Genomic DNA, 27502 nt, shown 5'->3' with positions numbered 1-27502 from the left:
TAAACATATACCTATAAATATCAAAATTACAGAAACTGACTCAGAAACTAAAGCGCTCTTGTTTTTTTCCAGAGCTGTATATGTATAGTTTCAGGATTTTCAAATTAAAAGTCTGTATGAACCATAGACTGTACTGTATATAGCTTTATATACAGTCTATGGTATGAAACGGTTTTGCAGTGATTGACGGCGGTTTAACAAATTAAAACTGCAGACACGCCCTTCGTCTGCCCTAAGAGGGCGGTACCACTGATGATAGGTAACCAATCAATTTCATCAACTATTTTTATTGTCCTACCGGGTGACCAATCAGGTTTGAGTATGTTGGAGCGGCGCACAGAACACTTCCTGGATTCAGAGAAAGCGCTGGTAGCGCGAGGGAGCAACAGAAGATGTTCTGTTTCTGAGAATTCATACACAGAGGAGCTTCATCAGCGATGTGATTTCACCATTCTGAAGGGTTCCAGTTTCCGCGGCGGCGTTTAGTAACCGGTTCTGGTTAGAGAGTTCACCATGGGGTTATTAACTATACTCAGAAAGCTGAAGCACAAGGAGCGGGAGATGCGCCTGCTGATGCTGTATCCTTCAGGAATTAGCATTATCACTGTAGACAGATGCTGCTGTGTGTTCTTTTTTTATAAAGCTGGTACTGACAGTTTTAGTATTACAATATCTATCTATTTGTCTGCTGGGTTGTTAACACTAATTAGTAGGACTGTGTAATAGTAGGGACGAAACTGACATAGCAATATTTTGTTGTTCTGCAAAAGCTATATACTGGGATTAGGACTCGGCTATATGACGGTATTAAAGTTGTGTTCAAAATTATTCTACACCCACTGCAGTAAAGTGTTTTAGCAAGTTTAACATTTATATTTTATCCTGTTCACCATCAGATCAAATAGGAAATTGTATCATCAGGTGTTTTTAATCAGGCATTGAAGCACCCGTAGAAATATACAGTACCAGCAGCAATTAAACAGATTTGAAAGGACTTGAAAGGATACTCAGCTCCTTCTAGACAGTTAATGGTGTCTTTGCAACACGGTAAGATAAGTCCAGAGAGTGGTCAAAGAAGTCTAGAGAGGAGATATTCAAGAGACACAATTGGAAGCATAATATATTACAGCATTACAATATTACAATTACCCTCTGTCTAGACTTCTTTGACCATTCCCTGGACGTCACCATGTTGCAAAGACAACATTAACTCTCTAAAAGGAGCTAAGTATACTTAATTGCTGCTGGTTGTGGTTCTGTTCAGATCTAGAGGTGTGCCTAATCAATGCCTGATTGAAAACACCTGACTGAAACTCCTGTTCTTGAGAGAGGTTTATTATGCACTTAACCTTAATGCCTCAACTGGAGGTATTTTTGGAGACCCACAGGGTTCTATTTTAGGACTGATATTAATTATGCCAATAACATGCTGTAGTCATGAGAACAGCTCCTGTGACTCCTTAACCATGAGTGCAGTGGTCTGGACAACGCTGGAAAAACGACCATCCTGAAGAAATTCAATGGCGAAGACGTCAGCACTATTTCTCCAACCCTAGGATTCAACATAAAGACGTTAGAACATAGAGGGTAATGTCTGAACCTGAACTGTACTCTTTTCTATGACTTGCATAGAATTTCTAACAATTTCTTGTACATCTTAACATCACTGTTTACAATTTTCTCCATATCTATATTTTAGTCAGTTGGCCAAGACATCCCAGCTGGTCCCATAATTGATAGATAATGTCTGTTTGAACATAGATTGGGACATCAGTTGACAAAAATTTAGTGTGAGGAAATGTCTAATCCCAACGTTATACTGACATGTAAAAGCAAACAAAGTAGATGATTATGTTTTGATATGCTGAGTAACCAAAATTAAGTGTCTTCACATGTCATGTCGTGTTGACAAAAAATACCAACTTTTAGGGGCATGGTGAGGTATGATGATTTAAAACACAACATCTGCTGAGTATCACAATGTTAATGCCTCATGTTGCTATATGCTAATGTGTTGTTAAGTAACCAAAATTTAACATCTTTCTAACATTGGAATTTGATATCAAATCATTGTTGATTTTGGATGAGTTTACTTGATATATGAGTTTACTTTAAAACTAAAATGTTTTTGATTTATGTCTGTTGTCTTATGGGATGACTGCCATCTAAGTTTAACTACTGTATTTTTGAATCAGACTGTAACTGGAATCTTTCATAATTTTCTACAATACTGCAGATACCAAAAACATCTACACAACTGACTATGTTTATAGTAGGGAAATGTAATTAACTGCATAAAATGGCTATACTAACCTCAACCCAGATATTAGTTAAATTAATAATACCTTACTGATTGGACACTCTTAATGAATCATCTCTGCCATAAGTGGTCTAGTTGTATCATTTCAACTAATGGCTTCTTGACGCATACATCCTTCTTGTCTGCTCTTTTTCTTTGATGTGAAAATAGGTTCAAATTAAATATCTGGGACGTAGGAGGTCAGAAATCATTGCGATCCTACTGGAGGAATTACTTTGAAAGCACAGATGGACTGGTGTGGGTGGTGGACAGTGCAGACAGACTGAGACTGGAGGACTGCAGAAAAGAACTTGGTGCTCTGTTACTGGAGGAGGTGAGAATGTTTATTCATTAATACTGAACGATTCATGTACTGGATTACGTTCTCAAGACATGTCCAGTTTCTTTCCTCAGATTTGTCCTTATATTTGTCTGCTTTGATCTTGCTTGTCTAATCATTCTTGTTTCTTTTTACCAGAGATTAGCAGGAGCCACACTTCTTGTATTTGCAAACAAACAAGATCTGCCTGGTGCATTGTCTAAGGATGCAATCAGAGAGGTTAGTGTTTCTTCATTGCACTTAAAACACTAGGAGGATTTAAGGTTTTGTTTGGACTGCCAGCCCAAATCAAATTTTTGGTCTGTCTAGATTGTATCCAGATTAGGGGTGGGCGATATGGCCCTAAAATAATATCACAATATTTGATGGTATTTTCAGAATACACTACTGCAACCAAATAAAAATGTAATGTTATTATTGCCTATTATATGATATGGCACACCCCTAACTGAGATATTAAAAAATAAAAATTTCTTCAGATTTATAACAGAAGTCAATGATCCAGAATGTCATGACACATAATAATACACAATTTTGATTGTCTTGATAGTTTAAAAAAAACATGAAATCCATACAGATGTGCTTAGGTCTGGACTCACAAGTCTGATTATAAAGATTTCACAACAACCCAAACAACAACCACGTCAAATCCTGATTGACCTCAACTTGAGAGTACAACGGTTTGGAAAAGATGATGATTCACCACCATTTCCCTTGTTCCCATGAATGAAAGCCACATCACCAGCATGGCTGCGTGGTTACTGATGTTTGTGTTTTTATCACTGCAACCCCATGCAAATAGATTTGTGGTATCTCAATACAAGTCAGATCTCATCAGTTGCAAATAACAGTGTGAATAATCAAATCTAATTTGATAAATAGATCCAGTTTGCCTGCAATCACAATATACAAGCATTAAACACACTATTGTTTAATAGGAAGAGAACTAAAGAATATTACTATTAGACTGTCCTTACATTGGGCCTAAGTTGATCAGCATACTTTGGGCTGCTGTGAGTGCAGGTTTTACATCACTTAAGCTAAGTCTGAATCTGGTCCGAGTCAAAATTCTGCACATCACCACCAGCATAGTCATTCTGAGGCCCACTCCATGCCACTGATATAAACAGCTCTGGAAAAAACATGAGAGACCACTCTTTAATTTTACTAAATTAAAACATCTGTAATATAATCAAGAGGAAGCTGGATGATCACAAGCCATCAAACCACTCTGCTTGAATATTTGCAACAGGACAGTGGCAGAAATTATCCAAAAGCAGTGTGTAAGACTGGTGGAGGAGAACATGCCAAAATGCATTAAAACTGTGATTAAAAACCAGGGTTATTCCACCAAATATTGATTTCTGAACTCTTAAAACTTTATTAATATAAATGTTTTCTTTGCATTATTTAAGGTCTGAAAGCTCTGCATCTTTTTTGTTATTTTAGCCATTTCTCATTTTCTGCAAATCAGTGCTCTAAATGACAGTATTTTTATTTGGAATTTGAGGGAAAGGTTTTTCGTAGAACAAAACAATGTTTATTTTACTCAAACATATACCTATAAATAGCAAAAACAGAGAAACTGAATCAGAAACCGAAGTGGTCTCTTAATTTTTTCCAGAGCTGTATATTTGAAACCACATATAACTTTTAATTAGTAAGTTAACATAATGGACAATATTGATGTCAGCAAAAATGATAGAAATAATGTCTATATACTGTACGATAAGTCTATTACATAGTTGTCGAGGGACAGGCCTAAATGTGTGCATGTGTTTTGACAACCACAGCTAGTTAATCATTGAAATGCTTATAACACAATATTTGATTTGTATATTGTACTGTTAGTCCTACTTGTACTTGTACCCCATTAATAAAAGGTTTGGTAGGAATTACAGTATTTTTCTCAGGGCAGAGATTGGACGGATATCTGCAGATCCAGCCTAATTTACTCTCTGATTTAACTCTCTCTCGACAGGCACTAGCGCTGGATGACATTAAGACGCATCACTGGTGTATAATAGGCTGCAGTGCAGTGACAGGCGAGAACCTCCTCATGGGTGTAGACTGGCTCCTGGATGATATCGCTGCACGGATCTTCACAGCTGATTGAGAAAAGTGCCTTAAATATATTGCATTTCTGGTCAGTTTTGAGAGCGCAGCATGTGTAACCACACATTCACAAGTGTTAGTGTGGTTATGATCTTGAAGGCACCTGAAGCATGTTTTGCAATTTTGAAGCAGTTACTGGCATCTTTTTTTTTTAGTACACCATCATTAATGATGCAGATATGTACAGTTCTACTCCCCCACATTTACTTAAGCTTCTGTTTCTCATGTGCCAGGGGGGTAAAATTTTGGGTTCAGAAGAGAGGAATAGAGTTAAAATAAGTAGAAAATAGAGTTAAAATAAGTGAGTTAAGCTGCAATGTGTGTGTTTTTAATGGTGCCTGTTTTCTGCAGGTGTTTGCCTGAGTACTCTGATCTCATTGTAATCTGTAAGGAGTGGTTTTGCTTGGTTCATAATGCACAACAAAAATTCTGCTTTGCTACTGTAATTTCAGTGCCCACTGCAAACCAAGAAAAATAAAATTGTCATGTAGTTTCATTGTCATGTTTGCTTTATTCTTATTAAGACAACCTAATGTTAAAATGAACATTAACTGTATAAAATAATATTGACTTGTAAAAGTAATTTACCTGACATGTTACTTTACTAGCCCTGTAGAATGTTTGTCTATAAAATTCTATAATTTTAATTTTGGAAATAAGCAATTTTAGAATCAGCACACCAGTTTTGCCAACAGACCAACCAAGTATTTTTTTGCAAGCAACATTGTTGTATTCCTTAGGTTTATCGAACACTTAACGGTTTGTGCAAATGTATAATGTATTCAGATTTGTAATACCTTGTGAAGTTTAGTTCAGATAATGGCTACAGATTTCCCCCCCCAAAATGTATTATGCCTATGACTAGACTTCTCAATGGTATTCTAGTGTTTGTGTAGACTAAGACTAGACTTTGATCCTGTTTTAAAATTTAAGAATGTCCAACTTTATTGCAGCTTGGATCCCCTTCAGCTACACCATATGAGGTTGTGGGAGAGAAAGTGACACTTTTTTAGGAAACAGAGTACAAGTGTTATACCCACAATGTAATGAGATTTAGCTTTATTTTATGCTCTGGGAGGTCTTTTAATCTTGAGATTAAGAACCTAGTTTGACTAGGCATTTAATCAGTCTAGGCAAGTATACCCTTTCCCTAGACACTTAAAAATATGCACATCAACTTAAACATTGAGTTTCAAATTACATGTTTTCCCTTTAATGTAGGTGGGAAAAATGAACATTATGTGGCTAATGAACAAACAAAGTACTCTAGAAAGATCCAGAATATATAACTAGTCATTTTCTGCATAACAGATCACTTATTGCAACCATTACACTGACATCATTTTCCAAAAGAGGTTTATTTGAAAAGGCATTTGCCATCAGAAATTTACAGACAATTCAAGTGAAAGCAGAGGAATGCAAAGGCACAAGCCGAACACTTCAAAAATCTGAATCTCTTGCAGGGTTCTTCATCCAAGCACCACATGCTTTGTTTTCTTCAACTTGTGACCACTGATGTCCAGAATTCATCCCATTAGCCAGTTTGCATTTGTTCCAAGACATCCTAGCACCTAAAAAAAATAAATTACCAAATTAAATAAGGCACAGAACATGACATATCCTTGCATCGCTACAGCTGGGCCTGTCAGACAGTTGGTACCCCAACAGACCATCCCCTTGTTGCCCTGGCAACCCCAGTGGGTTCACCTTCTCAGGTTCTGGTGTTAACACAGGGCGTAAGACGTGTGCGAGTTTCATCATTCAGACCAGCAGCTAATCTTAATATTTTAAAATGTTTATATTAAAAAAAAATAAATAAATAAAAAAAAAAAAACACACTTGCCTGTTTAGAAGAAGCCTTCAACTTGGCAGGGTCACCTTAAAAAGAAATAAAACCAATAAGTTCCTCTACCTTTGTACAATTGAGGACATTTAAGTGTACTTTTGCATCATCAGTTAGTGGTATATTTCAACAGGAGTTCAGACGAACGAGATTCTATAGGGGATCATCATAAGATGCAGAGTGGCAGGAAAATGTGTATGGTGTGAGGACCTACCTGGATGCTTGGGACTTTTACAGGCACTAGGCCCCCCTCATTCTAGAAGATGCGGTTCTGTAAGCAAAGCAGAGGGAAAATTTAATGAAAGGATCTGATCAATCTGGTGTAACTGTACAGTGTAACTGTTTCAAAACTGGTGCTGAAACCCCACCCCTTCCCTGGTACTTTCAGGGTTGTGTTTATCCAAGGAGACAAATAAACATATATGCAGGGCACTTCCATGACCAGGATTGAGAAACACGCGTGTTGATCTCTCAGGTGTTCGTGTAGTTTCACATTGGTTCAAAGTGAGCTAAGTATCTTCATCACAGAGATCAGACTCAAATAGTTAAAGCCATCTGATAGGGCAAGCTTACCAGGCAGTCCTGAACTGGGCTCCTCCAGGTCCCCCTTTACATTTAGCTACAATCTGTTGAAAACAAAGATGCCATTTTAGGAACAAAGCCAGCATGTCTAGATGCTACCATATTGCAAGAATATGGCCCAGACTTAAACTAATCAAGCAGAACATGGATACCATTGTCAGCTCAAATTCAGACTGGGGTTGTGTTCTAGTAATCATTTCTCCAATTTAATTCAGACCTAATTAAGTTTAGCCTAATTGTATGAAGGATAGAATAACCAGCCAGGCATTAAGCTTTTGAAAATTAAGATTCCATGCAGATGTAATCTGATTGCATACACATGTAATTACACTGAAATGCCATGAAGTTACCCATAAATACCTAAAGATATAAAAAGTTAAATTGAGCCAGCTTGATAATGGGCTCTCCTTGTCCACTGAGGCAAATTCATTAACACATCCCTATACAGTACAATAAGCTGAAGGTAACCATGAAGAACCCCTCCCCACAAAAAATCAGACTTCTTAAATCAAGTAAAACCTACCTAAGAACCAAGCAGTTCCAGGACATCAGATCACAGCAACTTCATCTTAGAAAGCCCACCTAAAGAGTTGAAGAACAAGTTTAGTTTTAAAGCCCCACAACTTATAAAAAAAATAATTATACCTGTGCATAATCAGATAGTGGTATATTTCAACAGGAGTTCAGACGAACGAGATTCAAGGATAATCATCATAAGATGCAAAACAGCAGAAAAGGTGTAAAGTATAATAAAATGATGAATACCTAGAATTAAAAAAAAAAAACAAAAAGGACAGCCCTGTTCAGACATTCTTGCAGAGTCCTGAAAGGAAAAGAACAAGCGTTACATAACCTTACTGATTAATAGTAACAAAAATAATGCTCTTCATCTCTCAGATGTTAAAGTTGTTTTCACATTGATTCAACCTGAGCTAGGAAAAATTCATCACAGAGACCAGGCTCAACTTTAACAAAGCATGATACACCAAACTTACCAGTCACAGGCCAAGACGGCATCCTCCATCTTTTAGCCATGACCTGTTGGACATAAACATGACTAAAAATAAAATCAATTTTTAATTCAAGAATAAAGTTTACTGTGAAGCAATAAGTGTTTTTTTTTTTACTAATGCCCTTTATGTAAAACCGGTATAAAAGCTTATTTACACATAAAGCAGGAGATCAGGTAAAACCAATCAGTCAGCTCAAATTCAGACTGGGGCGGTATGGCAGTCATCATATTTCTCCTTAACAACCCACAACGTAGTTTTCAAAATTCCTATTAAATAGAGAATTACCAATTAAAAGTAGTCCACTTGGCTGATCCACAAACAAGAAACAGGAACTGGCACCACCTTAAGGGGTATCTGCAGAAAGGAAAATACAAGTTTAGAAAAGCCATGTCAGGTGAAATCTGATTAAGAGTTTATCATTTGTCTGATCAGCCTTTGGTGACTAGAATGCCATTTGACTGAATAGTCGTCCAGATATATAATGGGATAAACCCATTCATCATTCTCAGACGCTTTTTGTATGCAAGTGTAATACATAAAGCAATCTTCTTACCGAAAGACCAACACCTTGCTGGAACACTAGTCGGGCATCCATGGTTAAGGATATTCTGTCCATGTTGGCTGCCAGACATTTTCCAACCTGTTAATATAAATAAAATGAGGTGAGATGCAATTATACAAAGCTTAATATATATAACAGACAACTGAACAATTGCTGAGAAAATAAGTCAGTACTACATTAACTACATACTTTCTCCTAAAACAAATTAAATTTCACCTAGTCATTAAGTAGGAGATCAGGAAAAACCAATCAGTCAGCTCAAATTCAGACTGGGGCGGTATGGCAGTCATCAGTTCTCCAACTTGCCTTAATGTGGCTTAAAAAAAATAAAAATAAATAAAATACATTTTTACCTTGTTAGATTAGGTCTTCCACAGCTCTGCTCACATCCAATTATCTGCAGACTTTAAGCTGCCTGTTGGGTAAAAAATAAAATCAATCAAAGAGTATAACCACCAGACACCATTATCACAACAAATCAGGGTTTTCAGATATTAAAAAGGAAGCATCACCGCAAATCAGACATATGCTTGTCAATAGATTCATCATAATAGTACCCATGCAATTCAGAATATGTTTAAAAAGGTATTCAATTCTTACCTAAAAGTGGCAATGCTCAACCCAGAGGCTTGAGGAGTCTGTGATAAGAGCATAAGAGAGCAGAGATTACAGATCACCCAAGATAAACCAGACTTTTGCATCAGAATTTGCTAAACTACTCAGAAAGAACATTGTGTCTTCAAAAGAATCCAGAAAGAGAGAGTTCATGGATCCTCACGGTAGCTTAAATCCAATCATATGTAAATAGCTGCAGCTAAGGCTGGACAAGATGGCCAACATTTATACCACAATATAATTACTAAGATATGTCAGATGCAATGCCAATATTATTTCTATTGTAAAAACCACACAATAAAATTAAAATTGTCTGTACTAAAATGTGGCAATTCATGCAACACATCCTGCAATAACTGTCCGTTAAAAGATTAGAAAAACTAAACTACAAAGCTAATGAAACTAATAAAATACTACTATTAGATCGCTATTGCAATATATGTGTACAGGGTATACAGAATAGGCCTTCATGCCCAGCCCTAGCAACAACTAATTTTCTGCACTGAAAAAAAAAAAAAAAAAAAAAAGATTGAATCATACCTATAGCAGCACAGAGGATCCGTCTTCACGTAGGCAAACTGCAAATACACAGAAAGTGCGTTTGGTCAGCAAGCACCAGGACAGCACGTGCAGACATCACGAAACTTCCAGACTTCTAGCACGTTCTAAGACGTGCAGAGCACACCCAAAACCGGTGCATTGCCCATCTTAAATGCACGTTTATGAATCTCTTCTCAGATAAAAAAAAGGTTACAATCACAGTGTTTCAGTACAGGTCTGTGAAAGTTATCATCACTGAGAGATTCGACAGCACTAACCGATGACTACACCAATCAGACATAGCTGGAGAATTCACAATTTCTCTGCAAAATGAGAAAAATACTCTAAGCACGTAGAAACATTATATTTACATGACTAATACAAGCTAAAATTCACATATTAACACTAACAGGGCCGAGGATGGCATCGGATTACAAAAGAAAAAAAATCAGCCCCAACGTGGAGCTAACCTGGCTAAGTGAGTCTTGCTCACAGCAGTACAGTGCGACTACAGAGCTTTATTAATCAATTTCACTGCATTAAATGGCCCGTAGGATCTAATATACATTCAGAAACATGCACCAAAACATGAATTAGTTTTATATTGTAACAGCAGATCCAAAAGAAAGGTTTAAACAAAGCTAAACAACATGCTATGCTCACCATGATGTCTCCAGCAGGAAAGTGACCGAGGGGATGGCGGCAGTCTGTTTTATAGCCCCGATAGGCCCCGCCCTTCTTCTTCCGCCGCCCGGTTCCTCCTTCTCTTCTGCTCCTTCTTTTTCCTGCAGGTTAGTTCTGTTTACCGCCGCCTGTATAAATAAACCAACCAGCACTGCTCTGGATTTCTAATATTATCAGACTGAGTCTGTTATTATTCTGTCCTCGAATGTTTGAATTATATATACAGCTCTAGAAAAAAATAAGAGACCACTTCATTTTCTGAATCAGTTTCTCTGATTTTACTATTCATAGGTATATGTTTGAGTAAAATAAACATTGTTGTTTTATTCTAGAAACTACGGACAACATGTCTTCCAAATTCCAAATATAAATATGTCATTAGAGCATTTATCTGCAGAAAATGAGAAATGGCTGAAATAACAAAAAAGAGCCGAGTTAACTGCAAAGCTTTCAGACCTCAAATAACGCAAAGAAAACAAGATTATATTCATAAAGTTTTAAGAGTTTTAAGAGAAATCAATATTTGGTGGAATAATCTTGTTTTTTGCATCCCAGTTTTTATGCATCTTGGCATGTTCTCCTCCACCAGTCTTACACTGCTTTTGGATAAATGTATGCCCCTTTGATGTCTTGTGATCACCCATCTTCCTCTTGACTATATTCTAAAGGTTTTCAATTTGGTAAAATTAATAAAACTAGTAATTTTTAAGTGGTCTCTCATTTTTCCAGAGCTGTATATATGGGCCATTCCACTGAATATCATTTGCTTGTTGTAACACTTACAAATTAAACTATTTTTTAAAATATTTTTTCAACTCTAAATCTAAATAAACACATATATTGAACTATAGAACTAAGTAGGAAATTATAAGAAAAGTGTGAATAATTATAAAACAAATGTGTTGAGTAAAATTATTCTATGAATATTTCCAAGCCAACCCAAATATTCAGTTATATACAGCAAACCCCTGCAAAAAAATGGAAATGAGGTAATTCGCATCAGAATAGGGTCAAATGTTTTGAGAATCAAAAAATAATAATCCATAACCAATACATTTAAATTAAAAACGTTGTTATTTAAGCAGTCTGCAGTGTTAATGGCTCCCTCTGTTGCTGGATGTAGAAAATACAGTTTGAGTTATTTTACAGTTTGCTGTTATTCACAATGTTTATGCTGCTCTTTTGGCGTAAAAATCATATTGCAATAACGATGGTTTATTCATGGCTTATACAATAACGGTGGTCACTTAGAACCCACAGTAAAACCCAATTTAAACAGTGTGGATCTTCCAGCTGGAGGGAGAAAAAAAATTGACCTAAAACAAATTCTTAATATAAAACATCAGAGCCACATAAACATTATCAGCCATTTAAAAACTTCAGTACGTCTAATTTACTATAAAAAAAATTATAAAATTATAAAATATTAAGAAATCTATTCATATTGAGGTTAGACTTTTTACATTTCACAGTTTTCTCACAAGATGGCGCTACTTGTGTAGTCTTCTTAACTCTTCTTAACTTGTTGCAGTGGGTCACACCACTGTTCTCACTGTATTCATCACATTCATAGGTACCCACCCCCTCAACTCCAGAACAGTTTTTCATACAGATGCCAGACCAGGGCTCAGCCTTCTTTAATGCCCCTCTTCACTCTTTTGGCACATATTTACAAACATGAATGTAAAAACTTAAAATATTTTTTTTTCTGATTCTATCTGGTCTGGTATATTTGTAATTTAAGTGCTAGTTAACATTTATTTTTTCCTAATCTGAACTGGCTATTACTTATTAATAGTTTAAATGACAATTGGTTAACTTTATCTATTTACACATGTATTTACAATGTAACAGATAAGGGTGGGTGAGGTCATGGTATTCCAAAGTAGGATGATACTTAGCGTCAACCAATCCCTCAAACAGTCCTAGATTGATAAACCTTCAAATTATGAGAATAATTGAGCCTGTTATTATATGCTTTGTTGAAATTCTCAAGCACTGTAATAACTGATTAAAGGAAGTAAATAAAAGACAATGGAAACTTATTAAACTGGTGATGTTCCACAAAAAAGAATACAAAATCTACCCAAGCCCAAGTACTATCTGTAATGTTACTTAATGTAATTTACTTAAACTTTACATTGTATCTCCATGTGGCAGTTGTTCTTGATTTTGTGATTTGCGTTTTTTTATGATGAATTAACCAATAGAAATGCTCCAAAATGACACAGAATAAAATATAAAATATTGAATTGTCCTGTAAAGTTGGAGCTACATTCTTGTTCTACATTCAGTTCTACATATTTTTGTTCAGTGTGTGTCCAAACAACAAAATATAGACTTAGTCTGTTTTATAAATATACACAGTATTTAATGTTGTTTCATTAAAACATAAAATTAATGACAAATAAAATAACAAATGTTTATTTTCCAATATCTCTCTCCGGTCATTGAAAAAGAAAGCTTACTACATACTTTTGATTTGAATAATGTTATGATAAATTAATTAATTAAATAGTTTATGAACAATGCAAACAATTCAGAAATTGCGGCTCAGCTTTACACCTCATGGCCATGGGAAAAAAAAAAGTAAAAAAAAAAAAATATATATGTTTAAAATGTTTAAAAATACATTTATTTTAATTAGAGCTCCCAGAACTGGAGATTTCAGCCCATCCTCAGTAACCTGTCTAAAGACAAACGGCTGACTCTGTCTCCATTATTCTGTTCCCAGCTCTTCAGTTACACATCTGGAAAAACTCCCAAAACACTCCAATAGGTGATGTGAGGAGGGTTTGGTACATGCTCTGCATGTGTTTGTGTAAACAGGAACAGCATCCTGCTTAAATAATAAACCAGGACTGAATAATTAATTTACACCAAAAGTCAAATATTCAGAATTAAGCATATTAATCCTGTTCTCTCAGGTTATGCATCACAAACCATCCTAAAACAAGACAATACTAAATTTTACTAAATGTAGGACCATAAAACAAATAACACATTAGCACCAATGACTCAACTGGATATAATATCACATTCCATTAGTGCAATTATAAACCCTGAGCTGTACTATGTGTTATAAATCTTGTACAGTTTATAGATCAGTCATAATTGTGAATTAATTAAAAGGATAAATAGAAAATTATCAACAAAAAAACAGCTCCCAAAAGCATAATAATAAATATTATATCTAAACACATTCACAGTCAATCATTAACTGAAATGTATAAAAAGCTATTCTGATCTTGTATTATCTGTATTCTGCTAAAGCAACGTTTCTGTTCATTGTGGATGATGCAGGTGGAGATGATGAAGAAGAGGAGGGTGAGATTGGAGTCAGCGTAACACTGTACAGGTTCGCTACGAAGGTCTCCCAGCCTCGGCGGAGTGCTCTGTCAAAAGCCTAAAGAAGAAGAAATGAGAGATTAAAGTATGAATGTAACAAATCAGATTAACATTATGTAAGGTATGTATTAAGTTGTTAGAGTATTAAAACAATCTAACTCACATATACATATATTTACATAAAATTAAAAGTAAAATGAACATTGTTGTTTTATTCTATATACTACTGACAACAAGTTCATATTCATAAGAGTTCAGATATCAATATTTGGTGGAATAACCCTGGGTTTTAATCACAGTTTTCATGCATCTTGGCATCATGTTCTCCTTCACCAGTCTTACACACTGCTTTTGGATAACTTTATGCCTTATCTCCTGTTGCAAAAATTCAAGCAGTTCAGCTCAGGTTGGTTTGATGGCCCGTGATTATCCATCTTTCTCTTGATTATATTCCAGAGGTTTTCAATTTGGTAAAATCAAAGGAACTCATACTTTTTAAGTGGTCTCTTGTTTTTTTTCCAGAGCTGTATAGCATTTGACAGACTTTTTACCCCAGAGTGTTTACAACTGATTTAATGGGACACAAACAGAAAGAAGTGCTAACAAACTGTTTAATACTGTTTCTTTACTGTCGGTGAGTATTGCAGTCATTTTGGATTTTGAATGTTTGATAAGGCTCGACCAACTTTCCAAGTAGAAAATCTGACTTGTGGGGTTGTTCTAGTTAGAATTTCCTACTCAGAACTCAGAAATCTCCCAATGTAATAGTAGCTCCATACAAGTGAATGAACTTGCCATAGCAGAAAGTGATCACACCATGTAGATATAAAAAAAATGTTTTTTTTGCTATTTCATTATTATTACTTTTAAAGTAATGGTCTTTTTGTCAGTTAATGGGTCTACAGTTGACTAAAACAGTACAACATCCACTTGTTATAGGGATAATAAACTGATTAACATGGACAAAACTTTTTACATTAAAGTAAATCTATAACCATCTATAAAAATGTCTGCAACACTCTTCCCTATCGTACTAAATTCAGTGGTAGGACAGGAATGGGTTAACTGGCTGCAGGAATTTTTATTGATGAAAGTAAAGCCCTTGAGTCAAGGTTGTTCAGCATGAACAAAGAGTTAAGAGAGCGATTATCTCCTTAAGCTAGTCTCCTCCCTTTCCTCTTTACGTATATATCGCATAAACATAGAGACTGATTAAAAGACTTGGAAATGGAACAGAGCCCACCAGGAATGCCCTGTGAAATGAGGGGTGAAAAAGAGGCTGTGTGGGGGTGGTCAATGTGGAGGAACAAGGAAAAATAAGAAGCAACCAGACGAGTAAGAGTGTTATAACGTTATACTGTAGGAAAATGCCTACAGCTAAAGCTAGTAAATGTGTAGTTATACACCAGAATAGAGCTATTTTTAGCCATATTAGGTAAGAGAACGTCAGCCTCCATAAAAGTTCCTCATTATGAATGGATTAGATCAACAGGAAGTTAAACTTTAACTCCAGACGTACCTGACCAAGGGCAATGTGTGCTTAAACTTGCTTTCCTTGATAATTCTCATATCAAGATGGTGCAAATAAACACAGAACATTTTCTACACTACACTCTATTACACTGTAACTTCAGATTAGCTGATGGTTCAAATGAAAATGATCCTTTTTGGGCAAATCTAGTTAAAGTATCTAAACTGAACGGCTCACAACAGACTATTCAGGAATGTGTGGTATGAGTTTAAGGTGCCAAACCCTCTGTTATCTTTTCAGGCATAAGTTTACATTATCTCACCTTGCGATAATTCTTTAGTGTGCTCCTTTTCACGACCTTCATATTTTCTTCACCTGATTTCTCCTCAATTTCTCCTTCTCTCGTCTTCTCCTCAATCTCCACCTGTCTCTCCCTCCTTGCTGAGATGAGCACTTGATCATCAGCTTCTTCTCTAATGGAGAAATGGACCAGCACTGGTTCTGGAGCCTCGCTGGCAGGTGCAGGTTCAGCTTTGCTTTCTGTTTGCACATCCAAGTTCTGTTCCACAGGAGAAGCTGTTTCAGTTTTATCTGCCCTGCTCTGGCAGCTCTTCTCAGCCTTGTTCTTCCTGGAGCTTTTCCTGCTCCAGCGGCGGCTCAGGCGGCTGGGCTTCCTGTGCAGAAGGGTGGCACCATCGTCCTCCATCATGCCCTCGCTGAAGTCAGAAATGCCATGCTCCTGCTCATCTATGCTGCTTGGTCCAACTCCTGGCTTTGTTTGTGGTTCTTTCTCTCCAGTCTCCACTTCTTTCCCAACCTCTGCTTCAGTTTCATCTAAGCGTCCGTAGAATCCACTGGCCCGGTCCAGAAAAGGAGGGGAGCGAGGGGCTTTGCTCTTCTTTGAACTCTTGCCAATCGTCATTGTGTTGCCAAAGTGAGGTTTTCACTGTTTTGTGAACTGAAGGAAGAAGAAGTCAGAAAAGAATATTGTAACAATGACAAAGATAACAACGACTATAAAACTAATCATAACAGTAATTATGAAAAGTAAACAAGTTAAGAATGTAAATAATGTTTTGTGGGGATATTTAAATGGAGAAAAAAAGAATGCTAAAAAAAGTAAAATACAAAGATGGGAAAGAATATCAGTAAAAATCGCAAAAAGTAGAAGTTAACAAAAACTAAAATACCTGAATTACAACAATACTTATAATCATAAACAAGATAAGATAATATTTTTTGTTGTGATTTCCAAAAAAACACTAAGAGAAGAAAAGAAAAGAATATAATAAAAGTATACTGTTTTGTAAATTGCAACAATTAGAAAGAAAATCTATTAAACAAATATGCTGAAAGTAAGAGATAACTAAAACTAAAATATTATAATTACAAAAGCAATAATACTAACAATGAAGTATAAGCAAGTAAAAAATGTTTATGAGGAGATTTAAACTAAAACACAAAGAGAAGAATTAGGAAAAAAATTTTTAAATACATTTAGTAAAATGCAAAGATAGAAAAGAAAACAATTTTTAAAAAATCACTAAAAGTGAAAAATAACTAAAACTATTTCTCCCTCTAACTGTATTGCATGAAGGCTCTGATCTTTTTAAAAGACTGTACAACACCAAGTATATAACAATTAAAAAAAAAAAATAATATATATATATATATATATATATACTTTTTAAATCTCTCACAGGTTTTCCAGCAGAGACCCCGCAGCTTCTTAAATGCAGTTTTTTTACTCTCAATTTAAAAATGTCAAAAAAAGAAAGTTCTTATTTTGTCTAAGAAGTCTAAAGCAAAGTAAAGGTTCCTCTGCGTCTGACGTCAGTGTTGTTAGGAGCTCTGTGATGAGCTGAGGGTGCATATCTCTCATTTTTGTGCTGGGGTTTTATCTGTCACCTCATCATGCTCACAATGTCCAAAGTGCAGTGCACACATGTGCGTTCTTGACGTATCAGCATGTCTCTGTATCTGTGGGTCTATGTGCTGATAGATAAGAGCAGCTCCAGCCTCACTTTGACTTTGACTCTGCTTGGTTGTGCTGGAACTTGGCTGCTGCCAATTTAGGTGGCGTCATTCAAACACAGTATCAGAAATAAAATAAATAATCATTCAGAACTTTATGGTTCAGACAGTTATGATTTAGTGGGTGGTTGTGTTGAATTGACGTACAGTATATTTACAAATAGTGTGTGTGTATAAAGTGTGTAAAGCTGTTTATGTCCCTATGTCCTTTTACTCTGGTCAGTGAGTATGGATGACCTTCAGGGTGGACTGCAAATATGTACATACTGAGAAACCCTGCAATTAAAATGTTATTTTACCATTTCCACTGTAGAAAACTATCATTATTAGGTTAGCTGAATATTAACTCATTTATCTTTAACATACATTGATCTAATGAATGTATGATTATAAGATTTCTGCTCAATTTTGACTATATTGTATGGCACATATCTTGTGACATACATTGCATTATAGTTTGCATTTGATATTCTAATGACTCACTATTTGCCTGACATCTCTTTGCACAATTACCTTTGACACTATGCAAATAACAACACTGTTAATATTTAAACTATCCAGATATTTAGCACAAGCCCTTTAAGTTTGTAGGCTTGTAGGCACATAATGTATATTATATTAACTTTTGTTTTTGCTAAATGGTGATATAAGATATACATCTCTATTTTTTATCCCATAAGGTAATAACAAATAGACACTTCTAGGAAAAAAGCTAGATGTTTCACATTTTACAGAATGCTGATTTTATACAGAAGCTTAAAAACAAGGGACACAAAAATACAGTGTACTTTTGGAAAAGTGCCTAAGAAAAAAATAAATACGTAAATAAACAGTGCAGTTTGAGTTTTATTTTTTACGTTTCTTTAAATCTGGACTGAAACCATTTCAGGTCTATTCTCATGCAAATAGAGCTAATTAAAATGCACATAAAAATATTGTGTCTTTTTATATCTCTTATGAAAATATATTAATAAATCGCCCAACCCTATTACAAAGGCCTCTGAATATGAATAGAAATCTAACTAACATCTAACTATTGATTTTTTTTTTTTAGGTTTACCGGTTCTCTACTTTTGTTGGAAATTCCTTATTTCTACAAAATCAAAGTAGTTAAATATTGTCTATTATAAACAACATGCTTAATAACCAAATTCTTAATCATCAGATCCAACACTGTCTAATTAAAGCCTGATTTGCTTGTATTAAAAGTGTGTTAAGAGAACGGGCTTACCTGTAGTGTGTTCTCTCTCAAAGCTCAGCTTTCTCTCTGTGCTCTGTACACCCTCAGCTCACCTCATACACACTCCCACAAAATCGTCATAGACCCTGTCTGAACCTGTCGTCACTAAAACACACACACACACACACACTCTCCCTCTCTCTCTCTGGATCTGTATGTTTTCCTACTAGATAAGAAAAAAGTGTTTAGTTGTAACACACTGCAATTACCTAAATAACATGAGCTACATGTGCTCTATATCTAGGAATGTCTAGAAAGAATGATAGAAAAAGATACATACCTTAACTTTAGTATGTTTTATTATCTTCTGAATCTCCTCTGAGGCTCTGTTCAGAGAGTTAATAGAGTTCATGGCTGTCTCGGTAGCTTGTCAACAGCTTGTCTGTTTTGAGCAGACCCACATTGCACCATCAAAGATTTCCACCACAAAATCCTCATTATTGCGCCACCATTAATGATAAATCCCAGCCCTGGAACTTGAGAACACAAAACACACAAAGCACGTAGTTACATGTAACTCCATCACAAGCGATTATAGGTCATAGAGAATACAGGGTGTCAAACGTTTGGTTCTTTTGTTTTGTACGGCTGCTATGTTGCTAATCTAGTTAACAACAAGGGGCCCTGAGCATTTAACATCCTCCATGGGGCCCATCACACAGTTTAACAAATCCTAAGAAATACAAAGACACTTGCATTGTAATAAATACACACAATTTAACACATTTCTTATTAGCATATAATGGTGCTTATTACTAACTAATAGCACACTGTAATATTTTTGTATTTTGGAACCAAACCTCTCAGCTATATGTAGGGGAAATTACATTTTTGAACAAAATAACAGTGGTGTTTATTTTATCTCAATTAAAAAAAGGAGCATTGAAACTGCAACTACATTAAACACTAAAAGTAACTATTTACAAAGTTAGGGGAGAGCGGGGTAATGTGAGACATCGGGTAATGTGAGACACATCTTGTATCTTGGCACCTGAACACAATTGTGGTCATGTGACCATTATGTTGTCAAGTCCCTCCCATTTCCCACTACTAGGAAGAGGAAGTTGTTGCTGGTGCTGTAAAGGTTTGGGTTTTTTCACAAAAAGGTGTTTTCTGCATGTAAAAGTAAATTTTCTTGATTTGAACTTAATCAACTATTTTATCAAAGTAAATTGATTCAGGTATAAAAACTAATATCATACATGCTTATGAACTTTCAACATATCAAACCATGTGATTGATGGTAGTTGAAGATTAGCCTGATTTGCTAGAGATTATGTTTTTTCTAAAATGGTAGCTGTGGGGTAAAGTGAGACAAATGATGTGGGGTAAAGTGAAACACCATCCCAGCCAATTGGACTGATAAACATTGTGCAGGTGGGCTAGAGTGTGATTACATAGATTATATGATTATATGATAAGAGATTACATGACTATATGATTCTGTAGGTTAACTTTCCAAAAGCAAAATCTATACTAATGAATACTGTACTTTTTAGGAAAAGAGTGGTTTGGCAGATTCTTAGGACGTCAACATCTCTCTGTATGAACTCCTGAGGCAACATCTCTGCGAAGGGCTACAACTTTTAATAAAACAACAGTGAGGGAGTTCTTCGAAAATCTCGCTGTAGTAATGGACAGGTGACAGAATCAATTCATTAGTTGTATAAGTTTTATGGAGACTTTACCTGTAATTTTTGGCTTTGATTTCAATAAGGTTCTTCCCTTGTCTCTCATCTTTAATAGACACGCATTCCCTCCACACATGATTTACAATGTGGATGAAACAGGTGTCTTTACAGTTCAAAAACCACGGCAGGTGCGCTATACATGATATAACAGACTAATAGTGAGTGGGTTGTGATAATGACAAAATATTAATGGACTGAATTTCCATGATTCTAACACTAGTCCGATATTAGTTATGGAATGTGTGGTTGTCAATCTAGCTGTAAGGATTGTAATTGTTACAACATGTCATAGGCGTAGGAACCGGGGGGGGATGGGGGGGACATGTCCCACCCAATATCAGAAACAGGTGGATTTGTCCCCCCCCCCCAAAAAATGATACCGCAGGAGAACAGGGGCGTCGCCAGGAGCGAATCGTTTCTCTCAGCTCAGCTGTGTTTTTAATGAGTAGACAGAATGCTGTGTAAATGGGAAATCTCTTTGGGCCAATCACGGAACCGGTTCAGGAAAAGAGTCCCGCCTCTTAATAGAAACAGAATCAAAAATCAGCTCGCTTGTTTTGCGGAGGAGAGTGGGGAAGACCCCCCTCGCTGTAAAGGATTTGTAAAGTTTTCTTTTTTAGATTTGGCAGCGGGGCGCAGCGAGCTGACGTTAAAAGAAGGTAACGGAGCCTATTTCTGATAGCTGGTTAAAAATAAACGAATCAAAACCCACAGATCAAACCCACTGTGAGCTTGTGATAGTCATTGTTACTTGTAGACTATGACTGCAGGATTACTGTAAATTAAGGAAAATTAAAAAATATTTTAGCTAGCTTAACTAGTTCGCTAGAAGCTGGGTGTAGTAGCCATATTTCAGTACAATACTTTATGTTGGTAGTTTAAAGCAGTTTCTTCTCCCTGATCACTGCACTGAAATTTTGTGTTTTCACCGGATCCAGCTCATCAGCTAATAAACACTCATTTATTGAGTTTACCTGTTAAAATCCCTTAGATTTACTAATTGAATATATCTGGTCCTTTAGTAAAAGCTCATGAAACTAACAGAAGGTTTGGGTCATCTAACGTTTATATTAACATCTGCCAAAAATCTCTATGAAACATAAGGTTACATTCTTTTACGTAAAAGACCACCATCATAAGTACTTTTAGTCGACAAAATGTGGCGTAAATGTAAATATACAAATATACAACAGAATTGACACGCCAATACATAATAATAATAATAATAATAATAACATCTATTATTTTATTATTATTATTTTCAAATATGCACGCATATTTTTTTCTAACAACAGTAAATGTAAAGTGGAGTAACATATTTAGGTTGTAAAGTCACCTGTACTTGGATGTAACTAATAATAAACAGTAGTACAGAAAAGAAAGGTTTATTTGTAATTAAAGGTAACTCCACAAATGTTGTTCTAAGAGACTATAAGGTGGGCTTTGATTCATATAAGCAGATGTGTCTCCCCCCCCCCCCCCCCCAACATCAAATCCGCTCCTACGCCCTTGCAACATGTAATGTTAATGGTAGTTTAAAAGTGGAAAACATAAGTACACCCCCAACTGGTTCACTTTACCCCCTTAATTTCTCTGGTCTGTCTTAGTTTACCCCTGAGTTGGGGTAAAGTGAGACACAAGACCACTTTTTTTAAAACAAACATATTTTCATTGTCCTTTGTCTTGAAGACATTCTGATAACTTTAATAGTTAGGAAACATCCTGAATTAATTGGAAAAATGTAAATTTTACTTATATATCATTGTAGCTCAGCTAGCAAGGGGCAAATGTAAAAAATGGCTCACATTACCCCGCTCTCCCCTACTATTTGTTATCTAATTCAGTTTGATATTGAGTTGATTATGAGCCCAGACTCAGAACTACTTCTGAAAATTGATACCAAATTCAAAACTGAATCAGATAAATTCAGCGAGCTGCTCATTCACGTTTTTTGTTATTGTATTGTATGTAAATATCTCAAGGTTAAAATCCTGATGTAACACCAATGACAACCACAATTTTAAAACCTGTATTAACATTAACTGTATTTTTTACTATATTTTTTGTAAATATGGTCAGATGAACAAACGCACATTTACACACACACTGGGCTGTGATGCTCACAGGATGTTCAGTATGTCACTTAGGAACTTCATGAGATAAAGTGAAGGACACAGTGCTGTAGATAACTTTCCACATTATTTAAAGTGTCTGTGACACATAGGTCACCCTGGGTTATGGCCAGGGAAGAAAATATATATATATATATATATATATATATATATATATATATATATATATATATATATATTCTTTATTCAATCTTTATCTATTACACATAAATTGTAATTACAGATTCTGCTCCATGATAATTTGATTCTTTGTTTTAACACAGCACAAACATGTTCTATTGGTCATGCAAACATTCCCCCACACCATTACAGCACCTCCACCAGCCTCAGTTGTTGACACAGCACAGGCTGTCTCCATGGTTTCATGCTGTATAAAATTCCCACCCTGTCATTTATGTGCCTTATCAGAAATTCAGATTCTGATGTTGTAGTTAAACTGCCCCAAGGATTAACTTGTGCATTCTGAGGCAGTACACTGCAGTTGTACAGAATGGTGACATGTTTCAGTAGCTTTTCTGTTGGCTTGAACCAAGCATGTTAAACCTCTGTTAAACCTTTAACAAAGCATTTCCATACACAGGACTGATGCACATTGGATGCGCATTATATCATCATATAGTACAAATAGTAATGCATGAGAGAAATACAATTTCTTTAAATGATGGGTTATTATATGTTTTTTATCTTAAATATTTTTTCCACATGAAAATTGCTTTTTTATGCTGGTATACTTGTCACTATTTATTAATTACGAGCGTTTGTTTTTTTAACACTTTGAACATTTATTGTTTTGAATATTATGGTCTACTAGTCCCAAACTTTTACAAAACCAGTGCAAACCAGCCTGGACTCCATGCTGGTTTACACTTTTTCAAACCTTAATCTCAGTAGTGAATATCTAAATCTCCTTCTCTGCATTATTTTACTTGTTAGCATTATTAACATTTATTAGCAGATGTCAGACAACAAACACCCTTCAGGACCTTTAAGTTTGTATAATTTGTTCACATATAACAGTGAAAAGTTTTTTAGACAGTCATGCACTGACCAATGCTTCAATTACCTTGACTCTATACACACAGTGTGGACTGCAGCAGGTGAAGAAAAAAGTATATACAGCTCAGGAGGAGGCCAGTTTCTTTGATTTTGCTATTTATAGGTATATGTTTGAGTAAAATGAACATTGTTGTTTTATTCTTTAAATAAAGGACAACATTTCTTCCAAATTCCAAATAAAAATATTGTCATTTACAGCATTTATTTGCAGAAAATGAGAAATGGCTGAAATAACAAAAAAGATGCAGAGCTTTCAGACCACAAACAATGCAAAGAAAACAAGTTCATATTCATAAAATTTTAAGGGTTCAGAAATTAATATTTGGTGGAATAACCCTGGTTTTTAATCACAGTTTTTATGCATTTTGGCATGTTCTCCTCCCCACTACTGCTTTTGGATAAATTTATGCATCTTCCTCTTGATTGTATTCCAGAGGTTTTCAATTTGGTAAAATAAAAAAAACTCATAATTTTAAGTGATCTCTTTTTTGTTTCCAGAGCTGTATTTCTCAAACTAACTTTAAAAAAGTATAATTTCTTTGTTATGCTATTTTATTACCATTATGTCAGTGGCATTTAAATGGTTCTAAAATTACAATTATATTGTTTATCGCAATATTTTCTGGGAAGATATATAGTCCACAAAAATTGTTATCGTAACAGGCCCAGTCACCATTAATGGTAGCTTTTGGTCATGTTCTCTAGCACCTCGGTTTCCACCTTAGTTTGAGTTCTACATTAAGAAAATCATGTCATAATGTGAATCTGATGTTTGTTTTTTTTTACATTGTGTCAAAATTTTATGATGAGCCTATTGACAAAATAGAAAAGCATCAATATGGGTTATAATAATAAAATTTGTTTAAACTGGCTTCTTTTGAAAGTTAAGATTTTTTTTATTTACTTTTCTCTAAAGTTGCTGTTTTTGAAATATGAGAGCATGAAAAAATTGAGTCAAATAAGTATTCACTTTGAGCTCATTCCAGATTTTCTGGAATAATGTGCTTTATCATCTGAAACAAAAACTTAATGGGAGCAACAGTTCGAGTCATGGTAGCACATCACTGAGACTGTGTGAGCAATCTTACAGGTTAAGAGCTTTCAGCAGCTTGTGAATCTACCTCCCCCCCACCCACCCAGCCTTTACAGCAGCCAGGGATCATCAGTCCCAATTCGTGTGAGCAGCAGAAGCAGCTGTTTTGCAGCTGTGCATGTCAATACGTGTGCTGGTGTGTGTTTAGGGAGCGCAGTGAATACGGAGGCTGGGATGTGGTCGTGAGTCATAATTTAAATGGGTGTTGCCTGTGTGTTCTTTACTTCCTGCGGTCTCTAGGGCTATAACTCACCTAGCTTACATCCCTGTAGTGACCTGAGGCTGCTGAATGAGTGAGCACTGCCTCTCCATACATGGCCATGATGATGGGTTCAGCTGATGCACGGACGTGTCAGTCAGAGGAAGAGTATCAGTGAGAACAGATGTTCTGTCTGTCAGGAATTAAACACAGAACCTTTAAACAAGGTTTAATCAGCAACAGCGGTTAGGTGATGCACCTTACAGTAACTTGACCTCTTAACCCCCACTCATAAGATCAGGGTACCATGACTCAACAAACATCAAAATATTAAGGCTGCCAATGTTAACCTGTTAAGTTGGTGTGGTAAATTTTGACACATTAACGCAGTATTAATTTATTTATTTTTTACATTAATCACAAAAATCTACAAAGCCTGGCAACATAACAGCTCTGTACTCTTAAGTTACTACTTTTGAGTTATTATTTAATCTAAGGCTTAGGCTATATTTTTCTCTCTTACACCCCTGATGGCATGTTTTCTCTTTTCAAGTTGTAAAAGGTGGAATATGGAGCTACACTAGCGTTCATTTCCTCCTTTATAACTCTCAGTTTAGCCCAATTCGGAGAGGATCAATTTCTCCTGGGGCAATTTTCTCTTTTATGAGGGTTTCTCTGTGATTTTATTCCCGTCTGGAACAACCATGTATGTCTTTTTCTCAGACGTCCTCTGAGAAAATTACAATTTGAATTATCGACTCCTTTTTGCTGAATTCCGTGGTCCTCCTGTAATTTTAGTCCCGTCCAGACGCACATCTCTGAGCTGTGTGTCTGAGCTAGCTATTTGTCTACTGCCACTGCATCTGTTTCCACAAAGATCCACGTCAACACAACAGTGGAAATAGAAGCGCTACTAATTGCGCCGCCCTGTGACTGAGAAAGCCAAAAAAAACCTCAATGGTCCTCCTGTTTTTTCAATTGCAGTCCGGATGCAAGTGTGTGTAATATTTTTCACAGACGTCCCCCTGAGAAACAAATCCCATCAGGTTAGGCCTTTAAAGTCAGTTACCCAGGATATTAAAGAGCCACTAAATCCTAACCCATATATACAGTGCCCTCCATAATTATTGGCACCCCTGGTTAAGATGTGTTCTTTAGCTTCTCATAAATTGAGTTTTGTTCAAAATAATATAGGACCACGATGGGAAAAAAAAGTAAAGTCCAACCTTTAACTCAAGTAAATTTTAAGGGGGAAATAAAATCCCTGACTAAGAAATAATTATTCTTCATAAAATCACCTGTTCCACAATTATTGGCACCCCTAACAATTCTTAGGAAATAAATTTAATAAAAGTATTTCTGTCACTTCTACCGTAGTTTACGAAGTTGATCAGAGTATGTAGGAACATTTAATTAGTAATTCACAACTTCCTGTTTCCCTGGGGTATAAATATGACGTGACACAGAGGCCATTTATCTTCAACATGGGAAAGACAAAGGAACATACCATTCAAGTGAGGCAGATGTGTGTTGACCTTCACAAGTCAGGCAATGGCTACAAGAAAATCACTACTCGCCTACACCTGTCCATATCTACTGTCAGAGGAATTATTAAGAAGTTTAAAACAACTGGAACAGTGGTAAACAAGCCTGGACGACAAACTCAACTTTGTGTGACGCGGTGAGTGACGCAACTTCCGGCCTGCGAACCTGCTTGCTGTTTGTTTAGCTCCTCTCTGTTTTAGCTATTTGTTTACGTTTTCTACTACTTATTAACTTTTAACCGTCTTATAACCCTCCTAAACTTATAAAATCCCTCAGGTAGCCATTATTTTTGTGTTATTTATCGATTTTTGCCGTTTTTTTTGTGTGTTTTGTGCTTACTTCGAGGTAATGGCGTGTGCGGAGGATCGTGCTCTCCTGACACTCAGCGAGGAGCTCGTCCGTCTGGATCAGCAGATCCACCGCCTGCTCGAGAGGCAGTCGGAGCTCCACAGGCAGAGGACGAGGCTGGAGGAAACCCGCGACGCCGCCTTCGCGGCCGTCTCCACCCCGGTGCTGCCGGCGCGGCGGACCCCGGCGGTCGTTTGCTTCACCCCCGCTCCGGGAGGGGCCTGGGAGCGGCAGCGCGGCCGAGGAAAGCGGGTTTCCCCCCTACCTTCTCAGCCGGATTTTGCCTCCGCTAACCGGTTTGAGGTCCTCAGCTCGTCGCCGTCGCCTCCTTCACCTCCCCCAGCCCCGAGGAAAACAGATAAGGGCAGTACCCTCATTGTCGGAGATTCCATTGTTAGGCATTTAAAGGTGTCTAACGCTAAGTGTAATGCTGCAGTGTCGTGTTTTCCAGGAGATCGGGTCCTGGACGTCGCCCGGCGGCTTCCTACGGTGCTTCGGCATCGCGGGGACCCCGGCACCGTCATCCTGCATGTGGGTACCAACGACACGTCCGCCCGGCGCAGTGAGGTCCTGAAGGAGCACTTTCGCACTCTTCTGGACACCGCTCGCAGACTGACCCGCGCCCGCCTCCTCATCTCTGGTCCGATGCCCACCTACCGCCGCGGGAGCCAGCCGTTCAGCCGCCTCTACGCTCTCCACTGCTGGCTGCGGGACTGGTGCTCTGCTAGTGGAGTTGGCTACGTGGACAACTG

At 36.6% G+C, this 27502-nt stretch overlaps 2 protein-coding genes, 1 long non-coding RNA gene and 4 other non-coding genes across 13 annotated transcripts; 1 reads left to right on the top strand and 6 right to left on the bottom strand.

Annotated features, from left to right (window-relative positions):
* Positions 1-330: 330 nt before the first annotated feature.
* Positions 331-5250, top strand: arl2 (ADP-ribosylation factor-like 2). The gene is made up of 5 exons (XM_007248089.4): positions 331-578; positions 1477-1587; positions 2471-2633; positions 2778-2858; positions 4621-5250. Exons 1-5 carry the CDS (start codon positions 514-516, stop codon positions 4753-4755), a joined length of 555 nt encoding a protein of 184 aa, XP_007248151.2. The 5' UTR covers positions 331-513; the 3' UTR covers positions 4756-5250.
* Positions 5251-6394: 1144 nt separating this feature from the next.
* On the bottom strand, positions 6395-6520 carry LOC125804102 (small nucleolar RNA SNORD22). Its single transcript, XR_007440599.1, has one exon. It is a non-coding gene; the product is annotated as a small nucleolar RNA SNORD22 (small nucleolar RNA).
* A 77-nt stretch (positions 6521-6597) lies between these two features.
* Positions 6598-10615, bottom strand: LOC103028861 (uncharacterized). 3 transcript variants are annotated; one of them, XR_002651047.2, is made up of 12 exons: positions 10573-10615; positions 9910-9947; positions 9355-9392; positions 9108-9169; positions 8746-8832; positions 8478-8546; positions 8175-8217; positions 7945-8002; positions 7703-7761; positions 7171-7223; positions 6812-6868; positions 6598-6632 (listed from the first exon to the last, which is right to left on the bottom strand). It is a non-coding gene; the product is annotated as an uncharacterized LOC103028861 (long non-coding RNA). The 3 variants fall into 3 exon arrangements; XR_001518661.3 differs by having other exon boundaries at positions 9910-10232; positions 10573-10588; XR_002651046.2 differs by lacking the exon at positions 10573-10615 and having other exon boundaries at positions 9910-10519.
* Positions 7064-7128, bottom strand: LOC125804098 (small nucleolar RNA SNORD29). Its single transcript, XR_007440595.1, has one exon. It is a non-coding gene; the product is annotated as a small nucleolar RNA SNORD29 (small nucleolar RNA).
* On the bottom strand, positions 8356-8426 carry LOC125804100 (small nucleolar RNA SNORD31). Its single transcript, XR_007440597.1, has one exon. It is a non-coding gene; the product is annotated as a small nucleolar RNA SNORD31 (small nucleolar RNA).
* LOC125804099 (small nucleolar RNA SNORD31) lies at positions 8984-9054 on the bottom strand. Its single transcript, XR_007440596.1, has one exon. It is a non-coding gene; the product is annotated as a small nucleolar RNA SNORD31 (small nucleolar RNA).
* A 2327-nt stretch (positions 10616-12942) lies between the features above and the next one.
* sb:cb1058 (uncharacterized protein LOC394209 homolog) lies at positions 12943-25094 on the bottom strand. 5 transcript variants are annotated; one of them, XM_007248085.4, is made up of 5 exons: positions 24912-25093; positions 18967-19162; positions 18678-18852; positions 15735-16370; positions 12943-13999 (listed from the first exon to the last, which is right to left on the bottom strand). In XM_007248085.4, the coding sequence occupies exons 4-5, from the start codon at positions 16332-16334 to the stop codon at positions 13847-13849; spliced, it is 753 nt and encodes a 250-aa protein (XP_007248147.3). In that variant the 5' UTR covers positions 16335-16370; positions 18678-18852; positions 18967-19162; positions 24912-25093; the 3' UTR covers positions 12943-13846. The 5 variants fall into 5 exon arrangements, with proteins under 5 accessions (XP_007248147.3, XP_022534108.2, XP_007248150.3 ...); XM_022678387.2 differs by having other exon boundaries at positions 18678-18791; XM_007248088.4 differs by lacking the exon at positions 18678-18852 and having other exon boundaries at positions 24912-25094.
* Positions 25095-27502: the final 2408 nt, after the last annotated feature.

Source organism: Astyanax mexicanus, chromosome 8, assembly GCF_023375975.1.
Source record: "Astyanax mexicanus isolate ESR-SI-001 chromosome 8, AstMex3_surface, whole genome shotgun sequence".
Taxonomy (NCBI): domain Eukaryota; kingdom Metazoa; phylum Chordata; class Actinopteri; order Characiformes; family Acestrorhamphidae; genus Astyanax; species Astyanax mexicanus.
Note: the sequence above shows the minus strand (reverse complement) of the source record. Positions and strands in the feature narration are given on the sequence as shown.